Source organism: Macaca mulatta, chromosome 1 (assembly GCF_049350105.2).
Source record: "Macaca mulatta isolate MMU2019108-1 chromosome 1, T2T-MMU8v2.0, whole genome shotgun sequence".
Taxonomy (NCBI): domain Eukaryota; kingdom Metazoa; phylum Chordata; class Mammalia; order Primates; family Cercopithecidae; genus Macaca; species Macaca mulatta.
Window position 1 is genome coordinate 231,632,785 of NC_133406.1, and position 27,510 is coordinate 231,660,294.

General features: G+C 51.7%; 1 protein-coding gene across 21 annotated transcripts in view; it reads left to right on the forward strand.

Moving 5' to 3' along the window:
• The first annotated feature begins 1,573 nt into the window (after positions 1–1,573).
• GPR157 (G protein-coupled receptor 157) overlaps positions 1,574–27,510 on the forward strand; it is a 34,037-nt gene continuing 8,100 nt past the window's right edge. For 6 of the 21 annotated variants that reach the window (XM_077976002.1, XM_077976017.1, XM_077976023.1 and 3 more), the window contains exons 1-4: positions 1,610–2,210; positions 18,718–18,931; positions 24,382–24,576; positions 25,414–26,620. In XM_077976002.1, coding sequence (XP_077832128.1) covers positions 1,828–2,210; positions 18,718–18,931; positions 24,382–24,576; positions 25,414–25,629 — 1,008 coding nt within the window. In that variant the 5' untranslated portion in view covers positions 1,610–1,827 and the 3' untranslated portion in view covers positions 25,630–26,620. Of the gene's footprint in view, positions 2,211–18,717; positions 18,932–24,381; positions 24,577–25,413; positions 27,237–27,510 lie in introns of those variants that run through there. The other 15 variants (XM_077976037.1, XM_077976030.1, XM_077975963.1 and 12 more) reach the window with 9 other exon arrangements.

Sequence of the window (27,510 nt, forward strand, 5' to 3'; positions counted from 1 at the left end):
GAGGCCAATTTGGGAGGATTGCTTGAGCCCAGTAATTTGAGGCTGCAGTGAGCTGTGGTTGTGCCTGCACTCCAGCCTCGGTGACAGAGACCCTGTCTCAAAAAAAGTGTTGAAAGAATGTAGAGAAATTCCTCATACATTGCTGGTGCAAATTTAAATGAAATGTACAGTCACTTTGAAAAACACCTTGGCAGTTCCTCACAAGGTGAAATATAAAGTTGCATATGGCCCAGCAACTCCATTCCTAGGTATACACATAGGAGAACTGAAAACATACATCACAAAAAACTTGTATGCAAATTTTCATAGTGATATTATTCATAATAGTTAAAAAGTGTTAACAACCCAAATGTCCATGGGCTAATGAATAATAGCTAAGTAAAATGTGGTACATCCTGCTGAGCACGGTGGCTCATGCCTGTAATCCTAGCACTTTGGGAGGCCAAGGCAGGCAGACCGCTTGAGCTCAGAAGTTCAAGACCAGCCTGGGCAACACGGTGAAACCCCATCTCTACTAAAATAGAAAAGAAATTAGCCGGGTGTGGCGGCATGTGCCTGTAGTCCCAGCTACTCGGGAGGCTGAGGCAGGAAAATTGCTTGAAGCTGGGAGGCAGAGGTTGCAGTGAGCCGAGATGATGCCACTGCACTCCAGTCGGGGCGACAGAGGGAGACTCGGTCTATACAAAAAAAAAAAAAAGTGGTATATCCATATAATGGAATATGATTGGGCAGTAAAAGGAATGAAGCACTGCTATATGCTACGATGAACCTCAGAAACGTGCTAAGTGAAAAAAGTCAGACATAAAGGACACAGAGCATACGATTTTACTTATAGGAAATGTACAGAACAAGCAAATCCGCGGTAGAAGAGTGGTTGCCAGGGCTTAGGGGAGAATGACTAAGGGCTAACGGCTAAGGGATAAGGATTTCTTTTTGGGGTGATGACAATGTTGTAGAATTAGATAATAATGATAATAACGATGGTTGCACAAACTTGTGAACATACTACTGAATTGTTTAGTTAAAAGGGCCAATTTTGCGGTATGTGAACTACATCTTAATTGAAAAGTATGAAATTCTAAAACAAGAAAAAGCCGCGCCCGGCCTAGCATTTCATTTTTTAAAAATCACACCTAGTTCGCTATTTTTTTAAAAACAGCATGTTTATTTTAAGAAAAGTTGGAAACACCGGCTTCCCCAAGTCATCACCACCAACTTGTGAACACGTCGGGATCACGGCTTAAGGAATGAGGATCACACCCGAGAGTTGCTTCTGTTGCTAGTGGAAAGAACGCCTCTGATCCTCACGCCCTTCCACTCACAACACACACAGAATGCTGGCTGAAAAGAGGGAAAGTAATACGAGCCCTAAAAATGCCAGTCCTTCCTCTCACAGGACTGGACGTCCCAGACACCTGGCAAGAGCAGGGGTGGGCCTGGCAGAGTGTGGAGGGACAGGGGGTAGGGCTTAAGGGCTTAGGGGCTTAGGGACGTGGTGTGAGGGCGTGGGCGGGGCTCAGGAGCCTCTGGCACCCGGTGGAGCTTGGAAGCCACACGGGCGTGGAGGGGGCGGGGCTCAGGGCCCGGAGAAACGGGACGAGGAGGGGCACCTGGGCGGGGCTCAGACCGGGATATAGGGGCGAGGCCCTGGGCGTGGGCGGGGCTCAGGACCCAGAGCCCAGATGGGCGGGGAGCGGCCGGACGCGGGTGGGGCGGGCGCCTAGACGCGAGCCTCGGGCGTCTAGCTGCCCAGACGGCGGCGGCGGTGGCCGCACGCGCGGCCCGGCTTCTGCCCTCGCGGCGCTCTGGCTCTTGGTCCCCCACGCCATGCCGCAGGCCGCGCCGCCCACCGAGCTGGTGCCGTCGGAGCGCACCGTGGTGCTGCTGTCGTGCGCGCTCTCCGCGCTCGGCTCGGGCCTGCTGGTGGCCACGCACGCCCTGTGGCCCGACCTGCGCAGCCGGGCACGGCGCCTGCTGCTCTTCTTGTCGCTGGCCGACCTGCTCTCGGCCGCCTCCTACTTCTACGGAGTGCTGCAGGACTTCGCGGGCCCGTCGTGGGACTGCGTGCTGCAGGGCGCGCTGTCCACCTTCGCCAACACCAGCTCCTTCTTCTGGACCGTAGCCATTGCGTTCTACCTGTATCTCAGCATCGTCCGCGCCTCGCGCGGGCCCCGCACAGACCGCCTGCTTTGGGCCTTCCATGTCGTCAGGTGGGTGGCGGTGGCGCTGCTTTTCCAGTAGCCCCCGACACAGGCCGACCCCTCCCGGTCTTGCCCTCCCGGAGGCCGCGTCTAGTTTGCACCCCCCTACCCACAGCGAGCAGTGCCTGCTGGCGCCCCCGGGGCAGCCCTGGGCCAGCGGGAGGAGGCCAGAACTACCCGAGATTCGCTCCCGAGGGAGCTCCTCTGTGCCTGCCCCAGGGCACAGCCACTTGGGGTACTGGGGTCAGAGTTCGCCCCCAGAGCCGGGCCCTGTTTCCTTGGACGGGGCAGGGGAGGACACTCTGAGCCCCTTGTGACCTGCTTCACTATGTCCTGGCCGTCTCGGCTGCCCATGGGGAAACAGGCTGGGAGACGAGTTGGGTAACTGTCCCGGGCTGGAGAGCCGGCAACTCCTAGTCACACCCCACCACCCCACCCCAAGCCACAGTGAGCTTGGTGCACTCCGCCACTCCCAAGCTGCCCTGTGTCTGCTGTACAGTTTACAAAGGACTGTCCTTTTTATTCTGTCTTTGGTCGTTTCTAAACTCAGGCCCCAGCCTCTTGTATTTCTGTTCTTGGTGATCTTGACTTTCCAGAGTTCAGTTATTCTGAGATTGAGGTCGGGGGCGGAGGGCTGGTCTGGGAGTCTCGGAGTCCTCCTGGAGGCTCTCTGAGAGTGGGGAAGAGCCGAGACCTTACTCTGCGGTTCAAGCATCTTTCACATAAGCCTCGCTGAAGAATGTCAGGTTTTGAAAATCTCTGGGGAATGTCAGGTTTTGAAAATCTCCTGGCGTCCTGTGCTGAACTGTGGGCAGGAATCCTAGGGGCTGTTTTCCTTTTCTCCTACTCCCAGATCAGAGCACCAGATACTGCCCTAATTATAGGTCCTTTCTATTAAAAACTTAAGTGCCTTCCAAGGACTGCGAGCACAGTCAGCACTTTGGCAGAGACAGGTCACCTGGGTGTCACACGGTGAGGCTACAGGGCTGTAAGAGTCGCTTGACCTTCAGTTGTGCACTGAGGCCGGCTGGTTCTTGAGAAACGAAGTGACCTGCTTCTCAGCTATGCAAGTAAAAACTCTTTGCAACACATCATTCAAACTGTGGCTCAAATGCTGCAGGGCCCCACGGAACAGGGCCCCGCCTTGCTTTCCCGGCAGCATCCCGTCTGACACTGTCTGGGTCCCGTGATGACTTGGCTGGGTGTGGGCAGCGAGTACTCGGGAGATCGCGTGTACTTGAAAGGAGTCGAGGCTGTACCTATCTTTGCAAGAACCTGTTCTCTTTCCCTTCTTGTCTTTAAAAATATTCAACATAGTATATTTTTTAAACGATAACAGAACCTGGTCCAGCTTCTGTGGAAAAGAAGGATTGCCCAACAAACCTGAGTTGGGGGTTTTTCTGTTTGGTTCTCATTAGGGACCCTGTGGGGGTCGCTTGAACCTGGGAGGTCAAGGCTATGGTGAGCTATGACTGCAGACAGAGCAACACCCTGTCTCAAACAAGAAAGAAAAAAAAAAAGAAAGAAAAAAGAAAAGAAAAGCAACTTATTCATCTTGTCTGTTGAATGTGACCTGCCTGCCTCTTAAAAGAAAATAAAATTACCTGTATCCAAGCTAGAGAGGGAGTTTGACAATTTATTCTCTGGAGTTCTCAGCATTCAGACTAGTCTAAGGGAATTGGTTAAACCTGTCTAACAGGTTCATCTGTTGACCTAGATCTTCCTAGACTGTATTGCCAATGACCTTACTAAGGACTCTCCAATGTATTTCCAGTAAAATTTCTTTGGAATATTAGTTTATTGTTTGCAGGATCTATTGATGTGAGAAATACCACCTTCAGGCATAGATACGTGATTATCCACTTTTTAACCATTTCATACTGCTGGAATTCAGTCCTCTTCAAAGCTTTCAGTTTTGGAAAGTATTTTAAAATATGACAACACAAAAGTTGATATCCCTATTCTAATGTGCGTTTAGGAATTCAATTTTTTTAAACCCACAAATATCCTGAAAAATGGACAAAAGACATACTCAAGCAAAATAGTAACAGCAGTTGATAAATATATATCATATACCATTAATATTCAAAGCAGTGTAAGTTATAACAATAAGGTACCATTTCCTTATTTAATTAGGAGGAAAAAAATAGTAAGGCAGGGCTGGGCGTGGTGGCTCATGCCTGTACATCCCAGCACTTTGGGAGACCAAAGTGGGCGGATCATTTGAGGTTAGGAGTTTGAGACCAGCCTGGCCAGCATGGGGAAACCCCATCTCTACTAAAATTGCAAAAATTAGCCAGGCATGGTGATGCATGCCTGTAGTCCCAACTACTCAGGAAGCTGAGGCAGGAGAGTCGCTTGAACCTGGGAAGTGGAGGTTGCAGTGAGCCACAGTCGTGCCACTGCACTCCAGCCTGGGTGGTAGAGCAAGTCTCCATATCAAAAAAAAGTAAGGCAGAATACAAACATGATAAATGCCAGTTTCACTGGCATTTTTCTACAGTATTATTGATGGTGTGAATTGAAATAGTCTTTGTAGAAAGTATTCGGTTCATACCCCTTGATCCAGTAATCCTATTTACCAGAGCCTAGTCTAAGGAGATAATCTAAAATACATACAAAGCTTTATGTACAAAGCTGCTTGTGAGGCACTTATCATGGTGAGAATTTGGAAGTAACCTCAATGTCCAGCAGTGGGGGAACAGGAAGTTAAGAGTCTACCTTCCCCTTCTGAAATGGTATGCAGCTCTTAGATACTGGTTTTGAATTCTGTTAAGTCTTTTTTTTTAATGATATGATACAATGCGAAGTGACAGAAACCATCGCTAAAACTGATTACAGTCACATAAAGGCAGGAGGTTAGAGAGAATCCTGCACACGCACAAGTTCCTAGGAGAGCACCTGCGTGGCCGCCTGGGGCCCCATCATTATACCTACCGTGGCCCCCTTTCCAGAGAGAGGAGGCAGTTTAGACCTCATCCTCAGGAAACCATATTTCAGCATGAGCTGTGTCTAGCCCCTGATGTTTGCAGAGTGCTATTCCATTCATTAGCCCACTAATCACCAATAACCCAACAGGGCCAGAGGTGGTAGCTCACACCTGTAATCCCAGCACTTTGGGAGGCTGAGGCAGGAGGATCACTTGAGCCCAGGAAGTTGAGGCTTCAGTGAGCCGAGACCACCACTGCACTCCAGTTGGAGTGACAGAGTGAGACCCTGTCTCAAAAAAAAAAAAAAAAGAAAAGAAAAAGAGGCCGGGCGCAGTGGCTCAAGCCTGTAATCCCAGCACTTTGGGAGGCCGAGGCGGGTGGATCACGAGGTCGGGAGATCGAGACTATCCTGGCTAATATGGTGAAACCCTGTCTCTACTAAAAATACAAAAAAAAAAAAAACTAGCCAGGCGAGGTGGCGGGCGCCTGTAGTCCCAGCTACTCGGAGGCTGAGGCAGGAGAATGGCGTGAACCCGGGAGGCGGAGCTTGCAGTGAGCCGAGATCGGGCCACTGCACTCCAGCCTGGGTGACACAGCGAGACTCCGTCTCAAAAAAAAAAAAAAAAAAAAAAAGAGAAAGAAAAAGAAAAAAAAAAGTAACCCAACAGAATGGATGGGTGGGGCGATTACCCTCGTTGCAGATGTGATGGCCCAGAGCTACATAGCTAGTAAGGGAGAGGCTCAGGGTTAGAATCTACTTCTGACCCAGCCCAAGACTCCTTTTAGGAGACTGTGTTGTCTTTTGGCTGTAACAGTTTTTAAAAACTGAAATACAATTTCAACAATAATTTATTTTTAGGCTGGGCGCGGTGGCTCACGCCAGTAGTCCCAGCAGTTTGGGAGGCCAAGGTGGACGGATTACTTGAGCCCAGGAATTTGAGACCAGCCTGGGCAACATGGCGAAATCCTGTCTCTACAAAAAATTTAAAAGATTAGCGGAGCGTGGTAGTGTGCGGCTGTAGTCCCAGCTCCTCAGGAGACTGAGATGAGAGGATCGCTTGAGCCCAGGAGGCAGAGGTTGCAGTGAGCTGAGATTGCGCCACTGTACTCCAGCCTGGGCGACAGAGCAAGACCCTATCTCAAAAAAATTAAAAAATTATTTTTAGCTTTCCAGATTTCCTAAATGTTACCATATCAGCTTTATCCTCTCCAGTTACTTTTTTCTGAAACCATTTAAGAGTAAGTGACAGGGCCTGGGTGCAGTGGTTTAATCCCAGCATTTTGGGAGCCCAAGGTGGGAAGATCACTTGAGGCCAGGAGACCAGCCTGGCCAGTATACTGAGACCCTGCCTCTACAAAAAAAGGAGAGAGAGAAAAAATTTAAACATAAAATAAGAGTGACATACTCAATACTTCAGTATGTATTTCCAGAAGACAAGCACAATCTCTTACTGAACCGCAGGCATCTACCCAAGCAGGAAATTAATACTGAACAATACTGTTACCTGATTGGTGGACTTTATTGATATGTGTGTGTGTGTGTGTGTGTATATATGTTTTTGTTTTTGTTTTTTTTTTCCCACCCGAGACAGAGTTTCACTCTTGTTGCCCAGGCTGGAGTACAATGGCGCGATCTCTCGGCTCACTGCAACCTCCACCTCCCACGTTCAAGTGATTCTCCTGCCTCAGCCTTCCAGGTAGCTGGGACTACAGGCATGCGCCACCATGCCTGGCTAATTCGGTATGTTTAGTAGAGATGGGGTTTCACCATGTTGCCCAGGCTGATCTCAAACTCCTGACCTCAAGTGATCCGCCCATGTCAGCCTCCCAAAGTGCTGGGATGACAGGCGTGAGCCACTGTGGCCGGCCTTTGTTGAGATTTTTGTCCATGGACTAACAGTGTCCGTGATAGCAAAGGAAAATCTTGGCTTGTATGTTGACTTAATTTTAATATATGTTTATTTTCCTTACATCTGAAACACTTCTCCCGCCTTTCTTGGTGTTCTATGATGCTGACATTTTTGAAGAGTACAGGCCCGTTATTTTATAGAATGCCTCTCGGTTCAGGTTTGTCTGGTACTTCCTCATAACGGGTTCAGGTTCTGCATTTTTGGCAGGATATCCCAGAAACACGTTTTTCTCGTTGCTTTCTACCTGGTGGCCAGCAACTTGGACGTATTCCCTTACTGGTGATGTTAACTCTGATCACTGGGCTCAGGCGTTATCTGCCAAGTTCCTGCACTGCAAGTTACTAGTTTTCCTTTTGTAGTTAAGAAGTGTCTTGCTGAGAGGCGTTGGTGGCTCGAAACAGCCTGTCACATCTCCAGCTTTCACCCAAGGGTTTTGTGTCCATTGATTCTTTTTTTTTTTTTTTTTTTTTTGAGATGGAGTCTCGCTCTGTCGCCCGAGTTGGAGTGCAGTGGCCGGATCTCAGCTCACTGCAAGCTCCGCCTCCCGGGTTTACGCCATTCTCCTGCCTCAGCCTCCTGAGTAGCTGGGACTACAGGCGCCCGCCACCTCGCCCGGCTAGTTTTTTGTATTTTTTTAGTAGAGACGGGGTTTCACCGTATTAGCCAGGATGGTCTTGATCTCCTGACCTCGTGATCCGCCCGTCTCGGCCTCCCAGAGTGCTGGGATTACAGGCTTGAGCCACCGCGCCCGGCCTGTGTCCATTGATTCTGACAGCATTTTGAATTTTTTGGTGGCAGTTGCTTTTTTTTTTTTTTTTTTTTTGAGACAGAGTCTCACCCTGTTGCCCAGGCTGGAGTGCAGTGGCACAGTCTCGGCTCATTGCAAGCTCTGCCGCCTGGGTTCCTGCCGTTCTCCTGCCTCAGTAGGTGGGACTACAGGCGCCCGCCACCACGCCCGGCTAATTTTTTTTTTTTTCGTATTTTTAGTAGAGATGGGGTTTCAACGTGTTAGCCAGGATGGTCTTGATCTCCTGACCTTGTGATCCGCCTGCCTTGGCCTCCCAGAGTGCTGGGATTACAGGCGTGAGCCACTGTGCCTGGCCGGCAGTCGCTTTTTTAAGGTTGTGTGAGATACTCAGTGTTCAGGGGAAGTCCCTGTGTTTGAGAAGTCCCTTTATACTGTGTCTTGGCTGGTGAGGCGGCTGCCACAGACGTCCCATCTTTGACTTTCATGTGGTGTGCCTGAGTGGCTGTGTGTTTACCACGCCCACCTGAGGGAGGCCAGAGCTGCTGGGAGGGGTCATTTCTCCGCCTCCCATATAAGGGGACCTCCTTTCCAAGAGCGGCGCAGCCCTTCCTCCCCGCACGGTGGTGGGTGCCTGCGTGATGCCAGATCAGGGTCAGCAGGGGCGAGGTGACCACCCGCTCCACCAGGACCTCTATGGTGCCAGGCATCAGCTGTGTGACCTGTGAGCATGGGGGGGCAGCCAAAGGGTCGGGGCAGCTCATTTGGGGGTCAGAAGGAAGGGTCCTGGCCGACCGGGTTTTCCTCGGGCGTCTCTGAGTTTCTTCTGGCCCCGCCAAGCTAAAGGTGGGTGTGGGTATGACTCCAGCAGGGTCCAGCCCCTGTGCCTCTCACACACATGTTCATCCACCCTTTGGAGTTTGCTTAGGGTTACAGAGGAAGCAAGAGTCTGTGACCCCCATGTTTACTATAAAAACCCTGCTCTGGGGGGAGCGGGAAGTCCCAATGTAGCAAAAAGGGGAAACCTGGGCCTGGAGCTGGAAGGTTCTCGGAGTTCTCTAATTTGTTTTTTGTTTGTTTTGAGATGGAGTCTCGCTCTGTCACCCAGGCTGGAGTGAAGTGGCACGATCTCGGCTCACTGCAACCTCCGCTTCCCAGGTTCAAGCCATTCTCCTGCCTCAGCCACCCAACTAGCTGGGAATACAGGCACACACCACCATGTCTGTCTAATTTTTTTGTATTTTTAGTAGAGATGGGGTTTCACCATGTTGGCCAGGCTGGTCTCAAACTCCTGACCTCAAATGATCCACTTTCCTCGGCCTCCCAAAGTGCTGGGATTACAGGTATGAGCCACCACACCTGGCCCGTTTTTTTTTTTTGTTTTTTTTTTTTTTTAGACAGAGTCTCACTCTGTCGCCCAGACTGGAGTGCAGTGGTGTGATCTCTACTCATGACAGCCTCTACCTCCCAGGTTCAAGTGATTCTTCTGCCTCAGCCTCCCAAGTAGCTGGGATCACAGGCGTGCACCATCACACCCAGCTAATTTTTGTATTTTTAGTAAGGACGGGATTTCACCATGTTGGCCAGGCTGGTCTCGAACTCCTGACCTCACGTGATCCACCCGCCTCGGCCTCCCAAAGTGCTGGGATTATAGGTGTAAGCCACCACACCCGGCCTGAGTTCTCTAATTTGAAATGAGCTCACCGTGGCACTGCAAGGACGAGCCAGTGGCAGAGCTGGCCCATCTCCCCAGGCAGTGGCATCTGAATGAGGGATGGATGCAGTGGCCACATCCATGTATATATCCAAAATAACAATCATTGAACTGGTTTCGTTATTCCCCATAAGTTTTCTGAGGTGACTGGTGAAGGTGGCAGTGCTGCCCTGTGTGCAGCAGGAAGCCCATGGCAGGGGCCTGAGCACCAGCAACTTGGCAGGAGGTGTGAGAGCTCAGGCTGCCCCTTGACCTTCAGCCGAGCTGCCCATCCCTGAGCTGAGGGCTACAGACAGTAACACTAGGGCATGAGTGTGTATCTGAGAGTTCCTTTGGACATTCCTCTCCCCTTCTGCAGGGTGACCTTGTGGTGGCCTGGCCCAGTGGCTGACTCCCTGAACTTCTCCCAAGTCCCTGACCCTCTGCCCCTGGAGCTGGACAATAAGTGTCCATTATTCTCAGGGAAGAAACCTCCTCCAGGCAGCCTCTCACCAGGCCTCACTCCCTACGGCTGGGCTTCCCCCAGCCCTGCTGTGTCCTGAGGTTTTTAAACTGGCATATTGTTGCACAAGAGTTTGGTTCTCAAAGCATTTTCTGAGTTATGTTAACATCCCCAGGCCTCATGGTACCTACACCAGGCATGGTGTGTTTGGCCCAGAGAAGAGGCCTGCTTGTTTTCCCCCAGCAGGTGCCAGCCCCCAGAGATCTGTAGGAAGGATGAGGTTTGAGGTGGGGAAAAGGTACAGGAATCCCAGGGTTGGAGCTGGTGATTGAGCAGACCCTGCTTTGAGCCCGCTTCAGTCTAACCTCTGACCCCTTCCGGGCAGCGGGGATGGCGTTCTAAGGGTCTTTGAAAACCAGTGGGCCGCTTTTCAGTATAACTGTGCATTTGTGTGTGAAGTGGAAATGTGTCTCCCTGTCTGCAGGTGTCCCCACCCTGACTCTGGTGGGGACAGGTTCCAGAACCACGCAACTGAAGATCCCCAGTTGGGCAGGGCTGGGAACTCCCAAGGACCCGCTCTGAAAGGCAGGGAAGCCGAGAGCATTGCTGTCCTGGGGACAAGTGGCCTGGTCTGACTGACACTAGGCCGGCGGGGAATTCAGGTCTCGCAGGTGGTTTTTTCACTGCTTGGCTAATCCCCGGCAGTACTTCCACTTCCTTTCTCTGGAGGACATTTAAAAACAAAAGGTGTCGAGTTCCAAAAAGGGCTAAGCTCCTGACAAGTATGAATGGCTTTTTGTCGGTTTCTCCTCCATGAGCTGGTGGAGGGTCCTGGCCCAGCTTTGCCAATCTGGGCATTGTGGGGGTAGGGAGTTTCCAGGTCATCCGTGACCTGTAAGACTGGGGGCCCTAGGAGCTGGGATGGTACCCGCTGCCGGGACACGTGTCTCTTCTGTCTAGTCTGTAGAAAACCTCTGCAGTGTTTACTCAGGCTTCCCTAACAAAGTACCACAGCCTGGGGGCTTAGACAACAGAAATTTATTTTCTCACAGTTTTGGAGGCTGAAGTGCAAGGTCCAGGTGAGGGCAGGACTGGTTCTTCCTGAGGCCTCTCTCCTTGGCATGTATATGGCCATCTTCTCCTTGGGTCTTCCATTGGTCTTCCCTCTGTAAAGATCTGTGTGCTCATCACTTCTTGTTTTTGTTGCTGTTGTTTGTTTTTTTGTTTTAAGACAGTCATGGCCGGGCATTGTGGCTCACGTCTGTAATCCCAGCACTTTGGGAGGCTGAGGTGGGCGGATCACCTGAGGTCAGGAGTACAAGAACAGTCTGGCCAACATGGTGAAACCCTGTCTCTACTAAAAATACAAAAATTAGCCGGCTATAATGGTGGGTGCCTGTGATCCCAGCTATTTGGGAGGCTGAGGCAGGAGAATCGCCTGAACCTGGGAGGCGGAGGTTGCAGTGAGCTGAGACCACGCCACTGCACTCCAGCCTGGAGACAGAGTGACATTCCATCTAAAAAAAAAAAAAAAGAAAAGAAAAGACAGGGTCTCACTCTCATCCAGTCTAGAGTGCAGTGGCACAGTCACAGCTCACTATAGCCTCAACCTCCTGGGTTCAAGCAGTTCTCCCGCCTCAGCCTCCTGAGTAGCTGGGACTTCAGGTGTGTGCCACCACACCCGGCTAATTTCTATGTTTTTTTGTAGAGACAGGGTCTCACCTTGTTGCCCAGGCTGGTCTCAAACTCCTGGGCTCGGGCGATCCTTTGGTCTCCCAGAGTGCTGGGATTATGGGTGTGAGCCACCATGCCCGGCCTTTCCTCTTATAAGTTATGACAGCAGAGTCACATTAGGTTAGGTTCCAGTCTGTTGACTGCATTTTAACTTAATCACCTCTTGAAAGACCCTGTCTCTCAAATACACTCACATTCTGAGGTTCTTGGGATTAGGACTTCAACAGATGAAATTTGTAGGGGACGCAGTTGAACCCTTAACAGCCTCTGAGTAGGGAGGAAGCCGACTTGGAGTCTGGCTTTTGTTTCTAGGCAAATACAAGTTGGAGCTGGGGCCTGGACACCTCTGGGAGAAGCTTGTGGTGCCCCTGCCACATCAGAGTTACACTCAAGTTACAGAGTTACCTTCCTCCATCCAGGCAGGCTCAGCCTGGCCTCCTCCCAGCCTGAGAGTCACAGGTTGAGAGAGGAGGGGCCTTATTGGTCACCTGTTCTAACCCACATCCCCACCTTGCACCCCCACCCAGCACCTGTCATGGCACCCCCTAAACATGGGCACTCACCTTCTCTCGGTGGAAGCTGCCTATTCAGCCCCCAGGTTTAGGATTGGGCAGGACCCCGCCCATTCCTCCGGCATCTAACCACTTCTCCACCACCAGGTCCTCTTCAAGACTTTTTAACCATTTGAGGATAGCTCAAGGCCCAGCGTCTCTTCACATGCTCCTGAGGTGCCCTGGCACTGGTGCCAGCCTGCCAGTCTCAGGTTTAGAATGTGGGCTGCATATGGCCACTCACAGGCAGACAGCAGCAGCCATTGGCTGTTCTGAGCCACCCACATCTGAGCAGCAGGACGACCCCTCCAACCACATGAATTTCTAGGTTGTAATCAACTAAATCCCTTGGTCTTTTTCATGTGTGCAGTTATTAAGCCCTGTGTTACTTGTTCTGGCTTTATTTTTTGGGGGTGGTGGCTTCCCTTATGAAGGAGGGAAAAACTGTTAGGTGTTACATGTCAGTACGGTGGTTTTTTTTGTTGTTTTTTGGTTTTTTTGAGACGGAGTCCCACTCTGTCACCCAGGCTGGAGTGGGACTCTGTCTCAAACCAATCTTGGCTTACTGCAAGCACGATCTCGGCTTACTGCAACCTCCACTTCCCAGGTTCAAGTGATTCTCCTGCCTCAGCTTCTCCAGTAGCTGGGATTACAGGTGCCCGCCACTACAGCTGGCTAATTTTTTGTGTTTTTAGTAGAGGTGGGGTTTCGTCATGTTGGCCAGGCTGGTCTCAAACTTCTGACTTCAGGTGACCTGCCCACCTCGGTCTCCCAAAGTGCTGGGATTGCAGGCATGAGCCACCGTGCGTGCCTACATGTCAGAACTGCAATACGCATTTCTAGAAAGCAGGATTTATGCCACACATGTGTTTGTGGAGCACCTATCAGATTTAGACTACCTGCAGCTCGGAATGGCCCCCTGGCTGGAGAACTGCTCTGTTTATCCTTCTGAGAGTTCCAGAAACACCAACTTTCTCCTTACCCTGTAGTCAGGAACCCAGAGCACTGTCAGCTCCTTATCGTTTTCATCCTACGTCTGGTGGTGTCGTGGAGCCAGTTTGAGAGACACGATTGTTACATTTTAGGGAGTTTTGTGAGCTGATTGTTAGATACGACCAGTACTAAAAACTAGATTATATTAAAAACAAAGCTGGGCCTGGGGCTCCTGTCCGTAGTCGTAGCTCCTTGGGAGGCTGAGACAGGAGGATCACTTGAGAAAACATAGTGAGATCCCATCTTAAAAAATAATAGACTAGGCATGGCGGCTCCTGTCTGTAATCCCAGCACTTTGAAAGGCCAGGGTGAGAAGATCACTTGAAGCCAGGAGTTTAAGACCAGCCTGGGCAATAAAGCAAGACTTTGTCTCTACAAAAAGCAAAAAATAAGCCAGGCATGGTGGCATGTGTCTGTAGTACCCCCTACTCTGGAGGTTGAGGTGAGAGGATTACTTGAGCCCGAGATTTGGAGGCTGCAGTGAGCCATGATTGTGCTACTGCACTCCAGTCTGGGCAACAGAGCGAGACCCTGTCTCTGTCTCTAAAATAATAATGGTGGTTTTTTTTTCCGAGATGGAGTCTCGCTCTGTCACCCAGGCTGGAGTGCAGTGGCACAATCTCGGCTCACTGCAACCTCCACCTCCCTGGTTCGATTGATTCTCCTACCTTAGCCTCCTGAGTAGCTGGGATTACAGGCATGCGCCACTATGCCCAGATAATTTTTTGGATTTTCAGTAGAGACGGGGTTTCACCATGTTGGTCAGGGTGGTCTTGAACTCCTGACCTCGTGATCCGCCTGCCTAGGCCTCCCAAAGTGCTGGGAATAATAAAATAAAAATTTAAAAAGCCATAAATATTCAAAGCTCATCATGTGATAGCTATTTTACTCTTTACACACTTGAGGTTGTTGCATCTATCAAATCTGTGTGGTGAAAATACTATTTAATGGTGTGCTGCGTGCATCTGTTTCCAACTACACGTGTTGGTGGCTGGAAATTGGCCATGGTGGAAGTATTTACACATGGAAGTTGGCAAAGACTACAAATCAAGGCTTGATGGCTTGATTTATTGCTTTGTTGATTGTGTAGAGCAGAGGTCAGCAAAGTTTTCCTGTAAAGTAAGTGTTTTCAGCTTTTTGGGCCATGCAGCCTCAGTTGTAACTGCTCAACTCTGCCTGAAAACAGCGGTAGACAATCTGTAAATGACTGAGTGTGGCTGTGTTGCAATAAAACTTTATCTAAAAAAAACAAACAGTGGGCCAGATTTGGCCTGAGAGCCATAGTTTGCTGGACCCCTGATCTAGACTTAAAAAAGTAATGGAGAAGACGTTAAAGGTATAGATTAAACTTAAGTGTTACTCATCTCTGAGCTTAAGAAGAGATGGCAGCTGTGTTGGGGCAGGCAGAAAAGCCAGTATGGAAAGAAGAGATGAGAAGAGACAGGATCATGAAGCAGAAAAAAATTGAGGAAACACTCTCCCAGTGTGGGGGGAAGAAAACTCATACCTGATTCAACCAAGAAGTTGCTCATGTCACTAGTTGGTGACAACGTATGTCTTGTTTTCTATTTCTTCCTTATTTCATTTTCATCTTGTTAAGGGAAATGAAAGCATCAATTAACTTCATGCCACGGAGCTCTCTCATTTGCTGATTGCATCCACAGGTTGGCAAAATCCAGGGTTTGGCTGAAATCAACAAAAGCATTCTGTGAGAATCAGTTGGCTGCATGGAATGGACGATAAAGAAGGAGTATTATTATTATTTATAAATTGTATGCTTCACATCCTGCGGGTGAAATTTATACATTTCTATGTGTTTGTGTAAACATGCATACATGCACACCTGCATACGTCTTTGTTTTTCTGGAGAGCCAGCTGTGAAATGTTCCCAACACACCATTGTCCATGCCTGTACATGAGTCAGTCTGGCCCAGCCTGCTTTGCAGGATCATTGGACCATTCCACTCTCTTCATTCCCACCGGCTCCCTGATTCTACCTCTTACCTCCTCTCACTTAAATACCACTCCCGCCCCGGCAGCTTCTGGCCCTCACACAGCTGCTCCTCCTGTGTGTTCAAACAACCCCTCCCTGTTGATCAGGCCCACATTCTTATATTCTTTTTTTTTTTTTTAGACGGAGTTGCGCTCTGTCACCCAGGCTGGAGTGCAGTGGCACAATCTCAGCTCACTGCAACCCCTGCCTCCCGGGTTCAAATGATTCTCTTGCCTCAGCCTCCTGAGTAGCTGGGATTACAGGTGTGCACTACCACACCCAGCTAATTTAAACCCACATTCTTAACCCTTTCAAAACCCACTGCCTATTTGACCTTCCCTTTGGTTATTTCCCAGCACAAACTCAGTATCACAGAAGAAATGTACCGCTGTGTAGCTTTAGTACTGCAACCCTAAAGTTACAGAGTGTGGGTCTGTGTGGTCCCCCGGTTTCCCATACGGCTTGTCGGGGATGTAGAGGGAGCCCAAAGGAGTGATGTGCCGACTGTGACCCTCCCAGGCCCAACTCAGAGGGGAATCCCCTATTTGAGTGACCCCAGCCCCCTCCAGGGAGACTGTTCCTACATACAGTGCTCACCCCCTTCCCAGAATTCCTTAGCGGAATCCTGCAACTGTAAAGTAATGAGGAACAGCACATTACGACTGGAGGATTGGCTTGGTGGCACTTTAAAGGCCACTTGCTTTTTTTTTTTTTTGAGACAGAGTCTCACTTCGTCATCCAGGCTGGAGTGCAGTGGCACAATCTCAGCTCACTGCAACCTCCACCTCCTGGATTCAAGGGATTCTCGTGCCTCAGCCTCCCACTAAGCTGGGATTACAGGGATGCACTACCACACCCGGCTAATTTTTGTATTTTTGGTAGAGACGAGTTTCACCATGTTGGCCAGGCTGGTCTCGAACTCCTGACCTCAGGTGGTCCACCCGTCTCAGCCTCCCAAAGTCCTGGGATTCAGTCATGAGCCACCTCATCCCGCCCATCATGAGTTTTAAAACAACCCTTTCTTACCTTTTATGGGTGGGGTTTTTTTAATTGTTTTTTTTTTTTTTTTTTTTTTTTTTTTTTGAGATGGGTCTTGCTCTGTCGCCCAGGCCGGAGTGCAGTGGCGTGATCTCGGCTCACAACCTCTGCCTTGCAGGTTCAAGTGATTCTTCTGCCCCAGGCTCCCAAGTAGCTGGGATTACAGGCACGCGCCACCACGCCCAGCTAATTTTTGTACTTTTAGTGGAGACGGGGTTTCACTATGTTGGGCAGGCTGGTCTCAAACCCCTGACCCCAAGTGTTCCGCCCACCTTGGCCTCCCAAAGTGTTGGGATTACAGGCGTGAGCTACCGTGCCTGGCCTTTTGTGGTCTTTTTGCTCCAGTGTCTCTGTGACTGCCAACAGGACACGCTGCCTCCTGCCACCGAGGCCACTGAGGGTGACGTGACTCTGCCATCAGCACTCCTGCCCCTCCCTACAGAGGCCAGTGGGGACTGGAGAGCGCTGCAGAGGGGATGGTTGGCCAGAGCCCCTCTGTTCTGGAAGCATCCTGCATGAGGCCTTCCCAGTCCCAGGGAACTGACTTTTCCCTGTCATCTTCGTCCCTGCCCTGCCTCCTCTGCCAGCCCTGCAGCATTTGGGAGAACCCCTTGAAGCACAATTCTCCTGGCCTCATTCTGGCCTCAGATTCACGTTGAATTTTGATCTCATAGTTATCATAGTATCATTCCTGTTTACCTAAGGCTTTGCCCTCCAGGCACCTGACTTAGGACAGGGGTACTGTGTCTTCTTCCTCGGACAAACCAGACGGGCCCAACGCAGCACCAGTGTCTGCACCACAGGCCTGAACCCTGGGACAGCAGAACGTGACAACAGTCATGACAGCAGCAAACACTCACATACCTGCCTGGCCATGTGCTCTGTACACACATGTATTTGTTTATTCTCGTAACGACCCTACAATGACACCCTGCAGTCACTGTGGTCATCCACACTTTGCAGAGAACCTGGCGTGTTGAGGCTAAATAACTTTCCCGAGCAGGGGCAGAGCTGGGACTTGGATCCAGCCCACTACACTGAAATCCAAGCTCTTAACCACCCCACTGGCTGCCTCTCTCAGGAACCCTGTAGCCTTTGTGTGCTCCATTGCTGTGTAAGGAACAGTCTGGTTCAGGGACTACAGGGAAGGGGCCTACCCCTGGCTGTGTGGCTGGCTGTGGGAGAGCACTCTAGAAAACTGCGCCTGGGCCGGACATGGTGGCTCACGCCTATAATCCCAGCACTTTGGGAGGCTGAGGCAGGTGGATCACCTAAGGTCAGGAGTTCAAGACCAGGCTGGCCAACATGGTGAATCCCTGTCTCTACTAGAAATACAAAAATTAGCTGGGCGTGGTGGTGCACGCCTGTAATCTCAGCTACTTGGGAGGCTGAGGCAGGAGAATCGCTTGAACCCAGGAGGTGGAGTTTGCAGTGAACTGAGATTGTGCCATTGCACTCCAGCCTGGGTGACAGAGCGAGACTCCATCTCAAAAAAAGAAAAAAGATAACTGAGCCCAACACTGCCCTTGGAGGGGCCCCTACCTGAGCTTTATGCTTTCAGAGGTCCCCGTTGACCCTTGCCAGGTTCCATTCCCCGCCATTGCGTAAGAAGTCCTCAAGGCCGAAGGGACGTGCTGCTCAAAGCTCACGTTCCCCCTCCTAGAGCCGGCCGAAGGTAAGCAGAACCCTGGAATTCCCCGCCCAGGCAACCCTAAGCCCCTGACGTGTGCACCTCTAGACCCAAGGGCTGACCAAGGGGCGCTGATGGTTTGTGGCACATTTGCACGAGCATGGACAGGTGTTCACACGCTGGTGCCCAAGGCTTCCCGGAACAGAAACCAGACAGGCCCCACGCAGCACCAGTGTCTGCACCACGGGCCTGAACCCTGGGACAGCAGGACGTGACTCACAGCAGTCATGACAGCAGCAAACACACACACACCTGCCTGGCCATGTGCTCTGTACACACATGTATACAAAACTTTTTTCTTTTTTTGAGATGGAGTCTCGCTCTGTCACCCAGGCTGGAGCACAATGGCACAATCTCAGCTTACTGCAACCTCTACCTCCTGGGTTCAAAAGATTCTCCTGCCTCAGCCTCCCAAGTAGCTGAGATTACAGGCGTGCACCACCACACTCAGCTAATTTTAGTAGAGACAGGGTTTCACCATGTTGGCCAGCCTGGTCTCGAACTCTGTACACACGTGTATGAAAAAGCAGCTGGGCACACGCTGGGAGCTGGCTGTCCCACATCACTCCATTCTAATGCCAGTCCCTGAAGAATTCTAAAGTAGAGCCAGACTCCTGGGGCAACACCTATCCCTTATTTTCCAGGGCTACTGTGCCATCCGGGCTCCGGAGAGCACCATTCCCTTTCTGAAGGGCGTCCTCTGTCATTTTGTGAGGGCTGACATTGCTGGGAGCCATGGCCTGACCCCAATGCCTCTTTCTCTCCTCCTTCCTCAGCTGGGGGATCCCGCTTGTCATCACTGTGGCAGCCGTCGCCCTGAAGAAGATTGGCTACGATGCCTCGGACGTGTCTGTGGGCTGGTGCTGGATTGACTTAGAGGCCAAGGACCACGTCCTGTGGATGCTGCTGACGGGGAAGCTGTGGGAGATGCTGGCATACATATTGCTGCCCCTGCTGTACCTCCTGGTCCGGAAGCACATCAACAGAGCGGTAGGCGCTGCCCTCAGAACTCAGGGCCCTCCTCATGGCCTCTATGCCCAGGTGCAAGGCCTGGTGTTGAGTTTGACCACCCGAGGGGACAGGCTGCGTCTCTGGGGACAGAACCAGTGATGGGCCGGAGGGGACCAGGCACTTACTGTGCACCAGACACCATGCAACACGCTGTATTACATGGATAGTGCATCGGTTCCTGCTGCCCCATTAGGAGCCGGGTCCTTTTGCTCCTTTGTAGATAAGGAAAGGGAGGCTTAGCTGATTAAGGGCCTGCCGGGGCGCAGGGCTCCTGCGGACAGGGCTGCCGTGTCCTCGGTCACAGCCCTCTCCTGCCCCCTGGTGGACGGCCTGTAGTGGCTGCTTAAACTTGAGAAATTTAGCTAAAAGGGGAGGATGGACCCAGGACCGGGCTGCCCCAGGGAAGGGAGGACTGTGGAATTTCACAATCAGTGATGCAAATAACTCACCTAACTTTGCTTAGTGATTTATTATATCCTAAATGGCAGAGTTTTCCAGAATTCAGAAATCAGTAGGCTGGGCTGGCTGGAGAGCCTGGGAAAGAAAGCAGGCTTTCCTCTGACACCTTGGCCCAGTTCCTCCTTGTTCCTGCCTCCCAGTCTGCATATGTGAACTAGGGGCTTCCTCTTGGCCACAAGCAAACTCCTGCAAAAGGCCACAGATTAACCCATTCATTGATCCACTCGACCACTCATACCGTATGTTACTTTAGTTTTGTTTATTTATTTTTTGACAGGGTCTTGCTCTGTCGCCCAGGTTGGAGTGCAGTGGCACCATCTTGGCTCACTGCAACCTCTGCCTCCCAGGTTCAAGTGATTCTCCTGCCTCAGTCTCCCGAGTAGCTGGGATTATAGGCACGTGCCACCATGCCCAGCTAATTTTTGTACTTTTAGTAGAGACGGGGTTTCACCATGTTGGCCAGGCTGGTCTCGAACTCTTGACCTCAAGTGATCTGCCTGCCTCAGCCTCCCAAAGTGCTGGGATTACAGGTGTGAGCCACCGTGCCCAGCCTCATTCAGTATGTTTTTACTGAGCATCTACTAGCACCAAACTGTGTATAGCATGGGGGTTTATCTTGAGGACTCGGACATGGATCTCGCCCTCCCGGAGTGAGGCAGAAGTGCAAGTAACTACAGGCAAAGATTCAATGTGAGGAGTGGCTGGGGCAGTAAGATAGGTCCAGAGGAAATGCTCTAAATTCAGACTTCCGGGCTCATCCTGCAGGCTTGCTGGTGTGAGTTCCTGTGTTTCTTTTTGCCCTCTGAGTTTTCAGGGCTGAAATTGTAGGAGAGTGTGTACCCATCTTGTAGGCCATTCTGTCCACCCAGCAGCCATTTCTGAGCCAGGATGCACCTTGCAGCTGTGGCCATCTGGACACCTAATCCCCGCCCTCCACTCCCATTGTGTCTTCTCGCATCAAGACCTCTAGTTTTCTCTTCTTTTTACTTGGAAATTTAACCAGTTCTCACCCGCCCTAGACCCTTCTTCTGCCTCAGTTGGACTCCTTGCTGGAGATGGCTGTGGGACTTCCCAATTGGTCTGAAATCCTTTTTGGACTGGGCACGGTGGCTCATGCCCATGATCCCAACACTTTTTGGGGCCGAGGTGGGTGGATCACGTGAGGTCAGGAGTTCCAGACCAGCGTGGCCAACATAGTGAAACCTCATCTCTACCAAAAATACAAAAATTAGCTGGATATAGTGGCACACGCCTGTAGTCCCAGCTACTCAGGAGACTGAAGTGGGAGAATCGCTTGAACCCAAGAGATGGAGGTTGCAGTGAGCCGAGATTGCGCCTCTGTACTCCAGCCTGAGTGACAGAGTGAGACTCCACCTCAAAAAAAAAAAATTAAAATTAAAATTAAGGCTGGGCGCAGTGGCTCACACCTATAATCCCAGCACTTTGGGAGGCCGAGGTGGGTGGATCACCTGAGGTCAGGAGTTCGAGACCAGCCTGGCCAACGTGGTGAAACCCCGTCTATGATAAAAATATAAAAGTTAGCCAGGCATGGTGGCAGGTGCCTGTAATCCCAGCTACTCAGGAGGCTGAGGCAGGAGAATCACTTGAATCCAACAGGCAGAGATTGCAGTGAGCCGAGATTGTATCATCGTACGCCAGCCTGGGCGACAGAGCAAGACTCCATCTCAAAAAAAAAAAAAAAAAATAGCTGGTGTGCTGGTGCATGCCTATAGTCCTGGCTACTTGAGAGTCTGAGACAGTGAGGCAGGAGGATCGCTTGAGCCTGGGAGTTCACTGTATTCCAGCCTGGGTGGCAGAGTGATTCCTGTCTCAAAAAAAAAAAAAAAAAAAAAAAAAAGAAATCCTCTTTTGTCTTCTTATAGCCTTTTATTAACTGTTGGTCTCCTGCCTGGGTGATGGATGCCCTTCTCACCTCCTCTTCTTTTCCACTGCCCTGGGAAGTTTCCGGGACCCCGATGAAGGCTCCCAGGCGTTCCGCCAGGCCCTGCCCAGGACTCTCCTCTACAGATGCCCTTTGTGTGTCTTTCTTTCTGCCTTTCCTTTGGCAGGGCAGGAAGCCTGCGGGGCTGAGGCTGACCCCTGCGGGTGACAATGGGTCCTCTTTTCCAAATCAGCAAGTGTTTCAGAAAAACGGGGTAGCAGTGGGCAGGGAGCTGAGAATGTGCTAGTTGCCTCTAGCTAGGAAAGAGCCAAGAGTCGGTGAGCTGGGACAGGCACCGCTAGGAGCAGACTGCAGCCAAGCTAGTGGGCAGTTCGTGCAGCAGTCCCACCCTGTAGCTCCCGTACTTGTTTCGGAGGGGTGCAGCGGGAAGTCCAGCTCACTGGGCTGCTGCTAAAAGCCATAGGAGGAGGAGGAGGAGGAGGAAGGCTCTGAGCAGGTGAGTTGCAGAAGCTTGGGGGCTCAGAGATGCCACGATGCACCAGTGACTCCACAGGACACCAGGTGCTGGCAGAAAACCTTGGGCACTTCCCCTCCCCTGGGCCTTCAGCGTCCCAGGCACAGGACCAGCTCAAAAATGCATTTTTTGTTTTCGAGGCAGGGTCTCACTGTGTTGTCCAGGCTGCAGTGCAGTGGCACGATCTTGGCTCACTGCAACCTCCACCTCTGGATTCAAGCTGTTCTTCCACCTCAGCCTCCCAAGTAGCTGGGACTACAGATGTGTGCCACCACACCTGGCTAATTCTGTTTTTGTTTTTAAGGCAGAGTCTTGCTCTGTTGCCCAAGTTGGAGTGTAGTGGCAAATCTCAGCTCACTGTAACCTCTGCCTCCCGGGTTCAAGCAATTCTCATGCCTCAGCCTCCCAAGTAGCTGGAACCACAAGCATGCGCCACCATGCCTGGCTAATTTTTTTGTATTTTTAGTAGAGACAGGTTTCACCATTTTGGCTAGCCTGGTCTTGAACTCCTGGCCTCAAGTGATCCACCTACCTTGGCCTCCCAAAGTGCTAGGATTACAGGCGTGAGCCACTGTGCCTAGCCTAGTTTTGTATTTTTAGTAGAGACGGGGTTTCACCATGTTGGCCAGGCTGGTCTTGAACACCTGGCCTCAAGTGATCTGCCCACCTCAGCCTCGCAAAGTGCTGGGACTGCAGGCATGAGCCACTGCTCCTGGTCAATGCCCAGCTAATTTTTAAATTTTTTGTAGAGACAGTGTCTCACTCTGCTGCCCAGGTTACTCTCAAATTTCTGGGCTCAAGCGATCCTCCTGTCTTGACCTCCAAAAGTGCTGTGATTTCAGGCATGAGCCACCACTCCCGGCCAAAAAAAAGCACATCTTCATTATGAGTAGTTTCATCTATTTTTACAAATTCAGCTTTGATCTGGAAGGAATCTCCTCCTTCCTCTCATGAAAGACATTCTCTAGGAGGAGGAAAGCCAAGACTGGCTCAAGATCACGTTTTTGTTCTCCTCCTGGAGAGGTGGGTGGGCGGGGGGCACAGCAGGCCCTCCCTGTGCAGGGAAGGGGCTTGCATTCTGGAGGGGAGGACGATGATAAGCAGTAAGCGGGAGGAACAAGGATGAATGATGTCCTGGGACTGAGGGTGAGACAAACTATCGGAAACAGACTAAAATAAAGAGCGGAACGTGAGGATGGGACTATCTAGGAAGTGCCTGTGTAGTTATTTATTTATTTATTTATTTATTTATTTATTTATTTTCTTATTTATTTTTGAGCTGGAGTTTTGCTGTTGCCCAGGCTGGAGCACAGTGGCACGATCTCGGCTCACTGAACCTCCATCTTCCAGGTTCAAGCGATTCTCCTGCCTCAGCCTCCCAAGTAGCTGGGATTACAGGCATGTGCCACCACGCCCAGCTAATTTTTGTATTTTTAGTACAGATGGGGTTTCACCATGTTGGCCAGGCTGGTCTCGAACTCCTGACTTCAAGCAATTTGCCCGCCTCGGCCTCCCAAAGTGCTGGGATTCCAGGCATGAGCCTTCATGCCTGGCCTCTGTGCAGTTTAAATAGGGGCATCGGGCCTTATCCAGAAGGTGCTGCTTAAGCAAAGTCTTGAAGTGGGCAAGGGGGGAGCCCCAGGGACAGATGGAGATGGGCATTCCAGAGCAAGGGAGCAACCAGTGTGGAGCCCTGGGGTGTGGGTGCTGTGCGTCTGCAGTATAACAAGGAGGTCGATGTGGCTGCAGGGTTGACCTCGCTGTGACCATAAGGGTTGACCTCGCTGTGACCATAAGGAGCGTGTGGAGTGGGGAGCACTGAAGAGCTCCGAGTGGAGGACTCGCTGGAGCAGACCGGTTTTCAAGCAGCCCTGCTGCTTCTGTGTTGAGAATGGACCGCAGTGGGGAGCAGGACGGGGTGGCAGGGGTGGAGGAGGGAGCCCATCCAGAGAAGCGGTGACACAGCCTGGACATGGGGCAGTGGCAGAAGGTGGCAGAAGTACCCAGAGTCTGGATCTGTTTTGAAGTTAGAAGTCGGCACGGTGGCGGCTCATACCTGTAATCCCAGCACTTTGTGAGGCTGAGGCAGGAGGATTGCTTGAGTTCAGGAGTTTGAGATCAGCCTGGGCAATATAGTGAGACCGTGTATCTATTTTAAACAAACAAAGAGGGCCACAGGACTTGCTGGGGTCGGATGTGGGCTGTGGGACAAAGAAAGGGCTCAAAGCAGAGCCCCAAGGCTTTGGCCTAGGCAGCTGGAAAGCTGTTGTTTCCATGAGCTGACACCAGGAAGGGAGCATTGGCCTCAGGGGTCAAGATCTGTCTTCTGTCTTGGACCTGAGCTGTTTCAGATGACTTTGAGACCTCCACATGGAGATGGGGACTGGGCGGAGGATCTAGCAGTCAGGGGTCAGGAAAAGGATCCGGGCTCCACCGCCCATCTCCCCTACCTCCCTGAGCTAGTTCAGGTCCCTGGGAAGACCTGGGCACCCCGGGTGGATGTGACGGGAGGGTGCCAATCCGCTCAGGTCTGCCCTCGCTGTCCCCACACAGCACATGGCACTCTCTGAGTACCGGCCCATCCTCTCCGAGGAGCACCGCCTGCCGCGCCGCTGCTCCGTGGCGGACAAGAAGCTGGTGCTCATCCCGCTCATCTTCATCTGCCTCCGGGTCTGGAGCACTGTGCGGTTCGTGCTGACCCTCTGTGACTCCCCCGCGGTGCAGACGCCGGTGCTGGTCGTTCTGCATGTAGGTCTGCCCTCCCTGGCCCTTGTTGTCATCCCGGCCCCCAGAGGAGGCACAGCCTGATTCCTTCCCGCAGCACAGTGGCTGCACCCCAGTGTCGGCCAAGGCACAGCTGCAGGGAGGGAACTCGGCCCCACTGTGCTGTGCCTTCCTCTCTGCCCCAGACAGGACCTTGAAGAGAGGAGACAGAGTGGGATCAGTGTGGTCCGGGGTGGGGAGGTGCTCACCAGTGGCCTAGGAGTAGCCCCAGGAGAGTTGACTGCTCCTGGGTCCTTCCCAGCCCAGAAGATCTGGAGCCCTGCTGGAGGCCCACTGCCAAGGTCATCCCAGATCAGCCATGGCAGGGAGGATGGGGGGAGGTGCTGGGGTACACAGCACTTCCCAGCCACCCCATGTGTGTGCATGTGTGTGCATGTGTGTGTGTGTGTGTGTGTTTCTCAGCCATTTCTCTTTTTTAGGGGGGGCTCAGGGACAGAGTCTGGCTCTATCACCCAGGTTGGAGTGTGGTGGTGGGATCTCGGCTCACTGCAATTTCCACCTCCTGGGTTCAAGCGATTCTCCTGTGTCAGCCTCCTTGTTGCTGGGACTACAGGTGCACACCACCACGCCCAGCTAATTTTTGTATTTTCAGTAGAGACAGGGTTTCACCATGTTGGCCAGGCTGGTCTTCAACTCCTGACCTCAAGTGATCTGCCTGCCTCGGCCTCCCAAAGGGCTGGGATTACAGGCGTGAGCCACCGTGCCCAGCCTAGCCGTTTCTCTTAATTGGAAGAATTAAGAGAACGTGTGTTTCTGAGACCAACTCCAGCCCCATGCTCACAGCTCCTTTTCTCCTGACAGGGTATCGGGAACACGTTTCAGGGAGGTGCCAACTGCATCATGTTCGTCCTCTGCACCCGCGCCGTCCGAACCCGGCTCTTCTCTCTCTGTTGCTGGTGCTGCTCTTCTCAGCCTCCCACCAAGAGCCCGGCCGGCACTCCCAAGGCGCCCACGCCCTCCAAGCCAGGAGAGTCTCAGGAATTCCAAGGGACCCCAGGGGAACTTCCAAGCACCTGAGCTTTTGTCCTTTCTAGTTCTGTGCATAGGTGCCGCCTTCCTGGGGGTGGGCGCTTCTGTGCGTCCCTGCTGCAGGGGCAGAAGTGCATGTCTGCTGCACCGGAAGCCCCGGGTATTGATGCTCTCGGCTCCACTGGGAGAGCAGCCGCCAGCTCAGCTTCTTCTACCTCCTGGATCCTCAGGCAGCAAGTTCCACCTGTGCCAGTGTCCTGGCGCACTGGGGTGGGCGTTCATCTGCATAAGGGTAGCAGTGAGATTCAGGGAAACCAGTGGTCCACGACTGCAGCCACGGGGCCTCCACCCAGTGGACCTTGGTGTCCTGAGGGCCACACAGCACTGCACAGCACTGTTTACAATTTGAGGGGTCCACACCTGTGCACCTGTCTTCCGTGTGATTAAATAAGCTGTCGGGGGCCCCAGAGATGTGTCCCCATCCAGACATCATGGTGTTGAGACATCATGATCCGGGTGTTGAGATTCTCTGGAGAGCCCAGCTTTCCTTGGACAGTTTGCTCAACAGAGGAACCAGCTGCCATTCACCGGGTTGAAGGTTCCCCTGAGGTTGCGTGGTGGTCACCAGGGGTGAGCACAGCCCAGCACAGCTGCTTAGGGACAGCAGTCTCCCTGCGCCTCCTGGCCTCGCCCTCTGTGGGCTGCTAACCCTTGCTGTAGCTTGGGTTTGAGTGTCAAGCACAGGCCAGAATCCACACTCCTGCCCCCACCTGTCAACCGCTTCAGACACAGGTTCCCTCCTTCCGATTCCAAGGCTGGAACAAGGGCAGGAAGAGGCGTCTCAGGGAACCCCTGAAGACCCCACTGTCCCCCCAGCTCCTTTCTTATAATCCTCCTGTTCTTGGGGAGACCAAAGTGGGTGAGCGGGGAGGGATTCTGGCTTATTTACTTCTTAGTTTAGTTTTTTGTAAGTTAAAGTGGCCGGAGAGATGAGTAATCCAAATATGATTCCTCAGGCCGGGCACAGTGACTCCCACCTGTAATCCCGGCACTTTGGGAGGCCGAGGCGGGCAGATCACCTGAGGTCAGGAGTTCGAGACCAACCTGGCCAACATGGTGAAACCTGCTGTCTACTAAAAATACAAAAATTAGCCGGGCTTGGTGATGCGCACCTGTAATACCAGGTACTTGGGAGGCTGAGGCAGGAGAATCGCTTAAATCCGGGAGGTGGAGGTTGCGGTGAGCCAAGACCACGCCATTGCACTCCAGCCTGGGCAACAAGAGTGAACTCAGTCTCAAACAAACATTCCTCCCTAAAGGTGAAGGTTTTAAGATTGAGATTCAGCTTTTTGTTTTGTTTTGTTTTTTGAGAAGGAGCCTCATTCTTTCGCCTAGAGCTTATGTGGTGGTGCGTGCCTGTAGTCCCCACTACTCAGGAGGCTGAGGCGGGAGGATCCCTTGAGCCCAGGAGTTTGAGGCTTCAGTGAGCTGGGATGGCACCACTGCCACTCTGGCCTGGGAAACAGCAGGACAGTCTCTGGGAAAAAAAAAAAAAAAGGATTCAAAAGGATTCGGCTGTTTTGGTATTCAGTTGGGGTAAGTGGCAGCATGGATCATGGAGCAATTATTTACATTTAAAAGAAAAGAATTGAAAGTAAGCACTTGTATCTCTATTTTTATTCTGTGGCTCTTCCACAAACGCTTTTGTCTTATTTCAGAAAAAGCTGCTCTGTTTAGTCACAGGAGCCATTGGCAAAGAATGGGAAGTGGAGATGCTACCTCCAGGGGCTTGGCGAGAGAAAGTACAGCTTTACCTGTGATAGGTGGTTTCCCTTGGAATCCATCGGAACTCGACAAAGCATGCTTTTCTGAGCTTAGTAAAATGGTTCTGGATCAAAACCGAAGTCACATTGTGCTGCTGATCCCTGT